This window comes from Zingiber officinale, chromosome 4B, assembly GCF_018446385.1.
Source record: "Zingiber officinale cultivar Zhangliang chromosome 4B, Zo_v1.1, whole genome shotgun sequence".
Classification (NCBI taxonomy): Eukaryota; Viridiplantae; Streptophyta; class Magnoliopsida; order Zingiberales; family Zingiberaceae; genus Zingiber; species Zingiber officinale.
In genome coordinates, this window is record NC_055993.1 from 94629846 (window position 1) to 94639398 (window position 9553).

The window sequence follows — 9553 nt, forward strand, 5'->3', positions numbered from 1 at the left end:
GCATCATCGAAGCGATTTGATTCAGAGAAATAGGGGATCGGTCTGTGGACCGATCCACCTATAGGCTGATCGGTCCACAGACCGATCAGCATCATCGAAGCGATTTGATTCAGAGAAATAGGGGGATCGGTCTGTGGACCGATCCACCTATAGGCTGATCGGTCCACAGACCGATCAGCATCATCGAAGCGATTTGATTCAGAGAAATAGGGGGATCGGTCTGTGGACCGATCCACCTATAGGCTGATCGGTCCACAGACCGATCAGCATCATCCCAGACCGATCTCCTGATCGGTCCAGAGGGCAATGGAGGCTTCAGTGGCGGTGAAAAGAAACATAATGAAATTCTGCAACTTGCAGTACGTATTCTTTATGCTTTGTTTATAACAAAAATAGATTATATAAAGTTGTCGATTCTCTTTTAGCAACCATCGTCAGTTTCTTTTGATTGTAAGTTATAGAGGTCATATGAGTTATTGACATGCATGATGAAAGATTTAATCTTCCTGTCATTGGTTGACAACTATACTTATTCATTTGCCTTCTTCTTTGGCATCACTCTAATGTGACAGCTACAGAATGATAGCATGATTAGTGATGAAAATCATGAAAAGGGAAAATCATGAAGTCGGCAAAGGTCCTTGTTTCTTCAAAAACAGAGACGCGCACAGAGGGAAAATCATGAATTCTGCATATCATTCAAGTTTTACCTCATATCACAGAGAGTAATACAAGATGATTTAGCCTTACAGAGAGGGGTTGGTGGTCGCGCACAGGGGCAGGAGATAGAAGCTTCGTGGTTGCGCGAGGTTGCGAGGTGCACGATCTGGAAGCTTCGTGCCCTAGCTTCGCTTCAGAGGGTTGCTGAGAGAGATCGCGCGAGGCGGCGAGGGGCACGATCTGGGCGCTTCGAGGAGTTGCGGCCTAGGGGAGGTGAGCAGCGCGAGGAAGGAAGCCAACGAACAGCAAAAGTCGATCTGGAAGCTTCGTGCCGAGAGAGATCGCGCGAGGCGGTGAGGGGCACGATCACGAAGCTTCGGAGGAGTTGCGACCAAGGGGAGGTGAGCAGCGCGAGGAGGAAGGAAGCCAACGAAAAGAAAAGTCGCGCGCCTTGCCCTAGCTTCGACCCTTCTGTCTTGTGCGAGGAGGCTTGTGCGAAGAGAAGCTTCACGTGGACTTTTGCTTTTGTTAATAAGAGTGATTTTCCACGTCTACAGCGCCAAATCGTCGTGTCGCGCACAGGCGCGTTTTTGAAGTCCCGCAGGCTAACAGTATTGTATATATATATATATATATATATATATATATAATATAAATTTTGATAGGCCCCAATATAATAGGTGTAGGTGTGGTAGTGTAAACTAGCCGAGTGGAATTTGATTGTGATTCTGTTCAAGATTATTAGGAACAATTAAACACGAAACAAAGATGAAAATATCGCCAACTAAGCTGAGTAGAGATTGAACTATTCTTCCACCCTTTGTTAAAGAATACATGTCATTTACAGCTTTCGAACTATTTGTGATATCAAAAAAAAAATATTCAACCTTTGACATAAATAGCTTCTTTAATGTCAAAAAATCACAAATGACAGTTAATTTCTTGCTATTGATTATTTTGTTTTAATATTGATTGTTGAAGCAATATCATAGAAATTAGGGTAATGTTCCATTGTTTAGGGTTTAAAATATGTTTGCTTTGTAGGATGTCTTTATTATGAGTTTCGTATTTAGCTCAAAAGGAATTAACGAACCAAATGAGCTCACGGCCAACAAATCAAACATAGAAAAATAATTGCATAGATTCGATTTAGAGTTACTACGATTCATGACATTGTTACAGTTTTAAGTATATTCAAATCACACCTTATTGCATCAAAGTCGTTGTAGTATAGTGGTGAGTATTCCCGCCTGTCACGCGGGTGACCCGGGTTCGATCCCCGGCAACGGCGTTTTTACTCATATTTGTTTTTGTTGTTTTGATTTTTACGCAGACGCGGCCGGCGTGCGCCGCCACCGACGCCACGGCGCGGTGGTGGCACCACTCGATGAGCACGGCAGCAGCGAAGACGGCGGCGAGGCCCACCCCGTAGGCGGCCGTTGACGCGACGACGACCGGCAACCTAAGGTCAAGAACCCCATAGCATGGCCCGACATCGCCGCCGCCAGCACCCCCACGTCAAACGACATCGCCGCCAGCATCAGCGCGTAGCCCCCGCAGACGCGGCCAGCGTGCGCCGCCACCGACACCACGGCGCGGTGGTGGCTCCACTCGATGAGCACGGCAGCAGCGAAGACGGCGGCGAGCGCCACCGCTTCGGCGCCCGTTGACGCGGCGGGCCAAACCGGAGAGAAGATCTCGTTGCCGCGCCACGTGAAGCCAATGCGCGAGCACGCCATCCCTGCTGCCCTCGCCGCCGCCATTCGCACTGAAATCCTCGTCAGATTCCACGAGGCTAAATAGGCGGCGGATTTAGATTGCCAATTATTTTATTTTGGGGGCTTTATCGGCAGCAATCTCCACTTCGATTGTAGCATATTGATACAGTAGAATCAGCCATAATAATTATTACGAACCAAATAAACTCTTCACTAATGTGCAAAGATTTTTTTAGATATTTGCTCAAGAAACAACTTTCAACTACACCTTCCATTGTAGTCATTTACGGAATGGAAAATGTGAGAAAAGGAACTCCAATTTCCATAACAGATCGTCTCCCTGGAATCAGTCTAAATGTATATTATCTATACATAAAAACCTTTCAAAAATTTGTTGTCACTCTCAAACTTCACACAAGCCTCCATCTTACTTCCGTTCATTATGAGCTCATTAGACAATTTTGTGAAATGGTGCTGGACTTGTTCGAGTTCCTGCTTAAGCTTTTCAACCTGTAGAACAATTGAAAGTTAATAATGCAATCGATTGGAATTTTGTTTATGTAATTTATCTAAACATATAGCCTTAAAGCAAAGTTAAATGAGTGATATATTCTCTAGCTTGGAATCAAGTTACCTTGCACAACAGCTCTTTCTGTATTCTTTCATGCTCTAAGCACCTGGGCAAAGCATTTTAAAAAATATAGACGTGAGCAAACAACTTAGAAGGCATGACCATATGTTCTAGCATGATATAAAAGAAACAGAACAGCTTAGCTTGCACTCACTCTTCATGCGCTTCGATGTTTTCTTGTATCAAAGCTTTTATATCCACACCTTTTTGCCATCCAGCGGAATTACTTGCCTGCAAGAAGATTGATATGTATCAGCTGCAAATTCTTATGGTCGAGATTTGAGGACAATCCATTTCACAATACTCTTCACAGATAAAGAAATTAAACTAAAACATGTGACAACTAATTACAATGTAGTATAAGTAAATTTAACTAAAAGATCTTGTATCATAAACACTAGAGATTCAAGCTATAATACTAAAAACAAATCGATTAGAGATGGGGAAAAAAATTATAATAGGAATAAAGTGTATATAGTAGAACTTTTTAAAAAAATAACAGAGATTCAAAACTAAATGGAATGAGATTTCATAAAAATAACATTTTTAAATGTAAAAAAACTGTTTTCGCCTCTCTACCAATACAACCCAACTCACCTCGGATTGAAATTTTGTTTCTTCTATGGCGTCTTTCCCAAGACTGTAGTGTGTTTGCTTTCTAGGAGATTCCTTCTTTTCAATGGATTCTTCAGGTCTTCTTTTCATTCCTACATAGGCCCAACATTGCAACTAAATAATATAGGAGAGTACCAAATAACTAGCATAAAATTGAGTGTGTTACAAGTAATTAGTATAATGCCATAGCACCACTTGGATTTACCTCATTTTTAAAAGTATCCTTATTTAGTATAATGCCACTAGAAGATACGTTGGGTGGTACTTGTGTTGTTGTAAATGTGTTACAAGTAATTAGTAACACTTAGGAAAATTCTGCTACTACTAATTTCACGACAGGTCGAACTTACCTAGCACAGAACTTGCATTGTGATTGATGATAGATTTTCCAGGGATGGAAACCATACATGTAGTGTCTATTGATGTTGTGGAGGTATTAACAGGGATGGGCATAATGCTACACCCAGAAGAAGGATGCAATGGGTGAGCAACAGACTGATGTGCAGCTGAGCCAGGAATTTTCTTCTCGTAACCAACCAGATGGGAATGATGCGCCCTATTATGGCAAAAAATGAACACCAACAAATGTATAAGGAAAATAAAGTAGTTGCAAACCGAAACTTAAACATAAGAAAGCATATGAAAAATTCTAACTTCTTTTAGAAGAACAAACTCAAGGAGCATTACCTACCAAAGTGAATATACAAAAAAATGCAAAATGTAAGGACAAAATTCTAAATATAAACAAATAGAAGCTAAATCTATAATTTTGGTTAGTCGAAAGCTCGGTAACTTTCTATGACTTGCATGATTTTCCTTCACATCACTCAGCATGTTCAGAATCAACAAACAAAGACCAAAATCACACTTTGTCATTAGTATTTTGTGCCCACATACATTCAGTTATTCCATTTTTGTAGAAGAGGGCAAATAGCATAACTAGGTAGATAGTTTGAGTGTATAGTCACGGATAAATAATGTTTTTACCATAGATTAGTCAACTGATCTCCAATTCATTTTGCCTAGAATGTACTACTCATATTATGAATTGGTTTCATGAGGGTACCCTCACTCCCTTCTAATGGTCAAGATAGTGGAAGGATTTGTCTTTATCATCTACCAAGGGAAGAGATCAACCTAACAATGCACGCTTGAGGATGCTCTTCCATAGCCCTAATATAAACCTTAAAAAATGTCAGAAAATAGAAATTACCAGTACTCATATGTCATTTGTTTCAATCGAGTCTCGAGCTTTTCATATAGACTTGATCTTTCAAAACCTTGCTTGTCATGTGTGGGTTTTAAATAGTTCACCTCAAGTACACCTAAAAAGGTCAAACAATATGAAAATTTAACCAATCGGGGCAATAACCTCCAAATCCAATGAAAGGTTATTGAGAAGCTTAGAAAGTCCTAATTTTGTACAAGTAGCAAAGATAATGACTAAAAGTAAAGTGAGAATGAATTAGAATTCTTACCAACCACACCTTTGCCTCTATGACTTGCTACATGGTGAAACGGCTGAGAAAGTGAAATAACAATTTAAATAAATAGATTCAAGAAATATATTATCTTTACTAATTAAATATAGAATACAACTCAAATAATATGCATATGAAATGAAATAAAAATACAAATTAGCAAAAGAACAAGAAAAATTCTAAATATAGATCTGAAGCAATCTTTTAATTGACCAAAATAGAAGTGTAGAATAAATGGAAATCAACAAAAACAAATAGGATTTATTACTAATTGGAATCAAAGATTATAGTATAAACAAACTAACATAGTCATCATATGTCATATATTTTACCAAAATCAACCGGTTCATGTAGTATATATTGAATCCGTGAACATTGACATGTGGAAATTCTTTCAAGAATCCAATGGTCGTGACAACCTCAGCCTGCATTGTGAGAGAAATGATTATGTTGACAATTAAAATTAGTGTTTTTCATAAATATTTAGGAATTATTTTACCAGAATCCATTAAAAAAACTTGAGGTTGATAATGAAAGGGTAAGAATTTACATGTTTATAGTTTATCAGAATAAGTTAGCCATAAAACAATTCACAATTTGGGTTTAACATGAAAAATTAGCCAACATCTGATGGCTAAGCATATATAGGATGAAGCCATGAAGGAATATTTTAAATGTCATCAGTGTAGTCAGTTTAGAATAAACCTCTATCTTCCCACCAACATGTGGTCGGTACTTAACACATTCACAGTATTTGAGATCTCTGGCTATATAATGGTGCTCTACTTCACATCCGCGTAAAATAATTTTGAAATTGTCTGGCATGTGCAAGTATAGAATTGAGCAGTATACCTGCAGGATTACAAAGATATGTCTAGAAATAATAATATAATTTAAAGTGTATTCAGAAAACACAAAACGACTTTCTTATAATAAGTAGAACATATAAAGTGATACTCGGAGAGAATAGCAAAGTCTCCTTGCAATATGGTTTTGTGTTTTTTGCAAACAAATACTATTTGTACGCACTTGATTAGGCGCTCCACTTATCAATATATCCTGAAACCAGAAAATATAAGCACTAAATTAGATCAACAGGTTTGACTAATAACAAGTGTCAATGACTCAATACATCAAAACTATATAAATATTCAGCTAAAGTTCAGCAAGACAAGATTTGAAGTTTGGGAAGGATCACAAGTGCATGGAAGAAGACTTGTTATATAGGTAGAAACATGATAATGGAACCATTACATATTTGGACATATGTTCATACATGGAAATATAAAATGCAGCAGATTTTAATTTCAAGAATATGAAAATATAACCTTTTCATCAGTTTCAAAGTCAAGTTCAGTCTCCCCCGTGTCATTGTGCCATAAGTTATATATGATTATTTTGGTACCATGACTTCCCATATCGTTAAACTGCAAAGTAGATCGAGATGAATGTGATTCTGTTTGCCAAGACAAAGAAACAGAATGGTACCGAAGATAAATTGAAAATTTGAAAGTTACATTCTCTAGCAAACCATTTTCCGTGAGGAAAGGGGACCATTTCAACAAAACAGACAAATTGGAAAAGAATTGCTCTTCACTATTATGAAACAATTTGGTCAATACACCATGGGAGGGATCAAAGGAGTAATCCACCTACCAAAACAAATAGATATTGATTGTAGATGATTTCAATAAAATAAAAAATACAAAAAAATCTAGAATTGCCTACTGAAAAGTGAAAACTATAAAACCAAGCTCAAATAAATGTTATCTTGGACTTACTGCAGGCACTACGACATCATTGTAAGCTTCTTGCCTCAAGAATGTATATGAAAGAAGACCCACACTTTGAGTTAGTACACTGAAAGAAGATATGCTAATCAAAATTAGTGATTTCATTTGACATTCTTACAGATTATTAGAAAAATATGATAAAAATCAACATAAAATAGTTGGCCAGAGTGTGACAAAAATAGGGAGAAAGGCAGCTGCTTCACAAAGAAAAATTATATTAAGAAAATACTAATTGCTTTAGAAATAAAATATCCATGTAATCTACGAATATTATATTTAGTGTATGTTAGCGTCATAGAAATCATCTAATCTTCCGCATATTTTCTAATCTTACAGTGGCATGAAAATCTAGAAATCCCCATATCATGTTGGTTGAAACTAGAGAGAAACTCTAAGTTTGGGTAGCATAGAAGCTCATTATATTGGATAATTGATGCCTACTGTAGAAATTCTAAAAAAACTAGAACTACAAGTTATTTTATATTTTATTATCTAATCTGATCTCTACCTTCTCTTCATGCAGCGAGTGAAAACAATTGCATCTGCCCCAAGTCTCATTGTACTAGTCTTGAAGCCATTTCCATCTGATACATAGAACTTTACATGGATAATTAAATAATATTTGCAAAAAATGATAAGACCAAATTCAAGAAGACCATACATTGTCCAATGCTTGAAGAAGCTTCTTTATTAGAAAATCCAAAGCTCATGCAGCGCCGCAAGAGTATTGGATCCATTCCACCACCATCATCTTGATGTAAAATCAAATCATGTCAAAAACTCAAGGGAAAATTAGTAAAGGAGAACAAAACACTCTCCTCTTAACATTAAAAACGAAAATGTAAGAAACAAATATTTATCTGATAACAACTACCTTGAATTAATAATGAAGCTTTGCCTGAATGTTGATTACTAAGTTTATCGATTTTGACAAATGTAGCACCATTACTTACCTGGATCACAGGCAGCATTAGAATATTATCAATTTACTCATAGTTCACCAAAGGCTTTCTAAAGCATAAACTAATGCAACTGAAACCCCCACAAAATTTACAGTGACATTCAAACATATAAATAAGCCTCCTGTATCAAGAAGAGAAAGCTATGCACATAGAGAAGGCTGAAGGTCTTGCCTCATCAAATGCGTTATCAAGAAGCTCTGCTATTGCTGGAAATCAAACAAAAGAGATAAAGCAAGATAGTCAGTAAAATTTGAAAAATTAAAACTGTATTGATCAGATGCAAACAGTGGATACACCTCCAAAGACCCACTTATGTGAAGTAGCGTTTGAATGTAGAAACTTGGGATGGACACAGAGACGATTTCCAAAATCTCCTTGGTACAAGCATAGTATCTCATCAGAACCTATATAAATTTGAGAAGAAATCAATCCATTAAAGAGTAACTTACTATGTGACGTTGACTGAGTGTTCGGTTGATCTTCATAGTCCCCAGCACTCCAGAATCTCCCGCTGAGTGGAGCATAAGAACCAGTAGAGGAAACAACTTCTCCTATCATCGCTTCATTTATGCAGGAATTCAGAGAAGGTGTCTGATATGTTGCGCCTATAGAGGATGCTGTATATTTCATTTGCTTTTCAGAAATCTCACCTGAGATAAGATATCGACATAATTAGTTATATAAAGATGCACATTCTATCAAGCGTCAGCATTAGATCATCCCGAAAGATGCTCAATATCTTACAAAAGAGAGATTTTCAAACAAGATAAAGGGCAGTATTACAAAGGACGAACAAACCGGAGTTCTCCATAAAGATGATTCTTTTACGACTCTATGATTTAGATTCTCGGTCGAATAAGAGTCGGTGACTGGTGCAAAACCTGTCTATTCCTTGAGGTTCAGAGCCGACATGGAGATGGCCATCACAAGCTGTTCTCTGCAAAGTTAACTGGGCGAACTCTATCTGTTCGTTTTCCAAGAAAACAAAAAGGAACGGAAAAGACTGTCTTCTCCTTCCTCCCCACCTTTCAGCTTGGTTTATTTGGATGGATAACCAGAAAGAGGAAGGAAAGGGGAAGGCAAGCAGCAAAAACAAACATGAGGGAGCGGAGCCAAAATCAGTAGACGATCATGCAGTCCTCATTACCTGTTCATCTATCTTCTTCTACCTTTTCCCATTCAAAATGTACAACTACAATGCAGCAACGCTCATATAAATGAAAACAAACGCGCATTCAACAGAGTGATTACTCTCTCAGCAGATTCAAAACCTTGGAAATGAAGAAAAATAATTAACACCAAAGGATAAAATCGAGCAACACTTACTTACAGAGCAAAACAAGACCCTTTATGATTCCTTCAACTTTTCAAAGTTTAGTGAAGCTTCCTGCTAAAGCCCCAAGAATGTCCTTTCTAAAAGGAGTTCGTTGCGCGACAAATGCCCTTCTAAGAAACAGTGACCTTATATAGCGAGAAAAGGGAGGCGTAATCAGTAATTTTACTTGGAAGGAGACAAATACTTGGCCACTCACCGGACAGTACGTCATCCTCCACGCGTACAGAGGATTGAAGGGCCGCATACAAGTTCCAGGTGACCGCATATAATAAAGTAGGTTTACAGAATTACAGGCGATGCGAGTGGCCTCATCATTTCCCTGCCAAAAAACCGCCATTATTTTATTTTTATTAAAAA

General features: G+C 37.7%; 2 protein-coding genes and 1 non-coding gene across 10 annotated transcripts; 1 reads left to right on the forward strand and 2 right to left on the reverse strand.

The window, feature by feature from the left end:
• Window positions 1–1859: 1859 nt before the first annotated feature.
• On the reverse strand, window positions 1860–2424 carry LOC121977739 (copper transporter 3-like). Its single transcript, XM_042530175.1, has one exon. It carries the CDS (start codon window positions 2421–2423, stop codon window positions 1986–1988), a length of 438 nt encoding a protein of 145 aa, XP_042386109.1. The 5' UTR covers window position 2424; the 3' UTR covers window positions 1860–1985.
• TRNAD-GUC lies at window positions 1880–1951 on the forward strand. Its single transcript has one exon. It is a non-coding gene; the product is annotated as a tRNA-Asp (tRNA).
• A 200-nt stretch (window positions 2425–2624) lies between the features above and the next one.
• Window positions 2625–9310, reverse strand: LOC121975566 (protein MICRORCHIDIA 6-like). Of its 8 annotated transcripts, XM_042527287.1 has the most exons (21): window positions 9191–9296; window positions 8659–9052; window positions 8310–8510; window positions 8157–8234; window positions 8032–8066; window positions 7773–7851; window positions 7560–7649; window positions 7407–7482; window positions 6887–6965; window positions 6623–6757; window positions 6434–6532; window positions 6063–6164; window positions 5811–5957; window positions 5438–5530; window positions 5103–5145; window positions 4838–4949; window positions 3975–4180; window positions 3607–3716; window positions 3164–3240; window positions 3013–3055; window positions 2625–2888 (listed from the first exon to the last, which is right to left on the reverse strand). In XM_042527287.1, the coding sequence occupies exons 2-21, from the start codon at window positions 8669–8671 to the stop codon at window positions 2745–2747; spliced, it is 1962 nt and encodes a 653-aa protein (XP_042383221.1). In that variant the 5' UTR covers window positions 8672–9052; window positions 9191–9296; the 3' UTR covers window positions 2625–2744. The 8 variants fall into 8 exon arrangements, with proteins under 8 accessions (XP_042383221.1, XP_042383224.1, XP_042383225.1 ...); XM_042527290.1 differs by lacking the exon at window positions 8659–9052 and having other exon boundaries at window positions 9187–9310; XM_042527291.1 differs by lacking the exon at window positions 8659–9052 and having other exon boundaries at window positions 8157–8231.
• Between the last annotated feature and the right edge of the window lie 243 nt (window positions 9311–9553).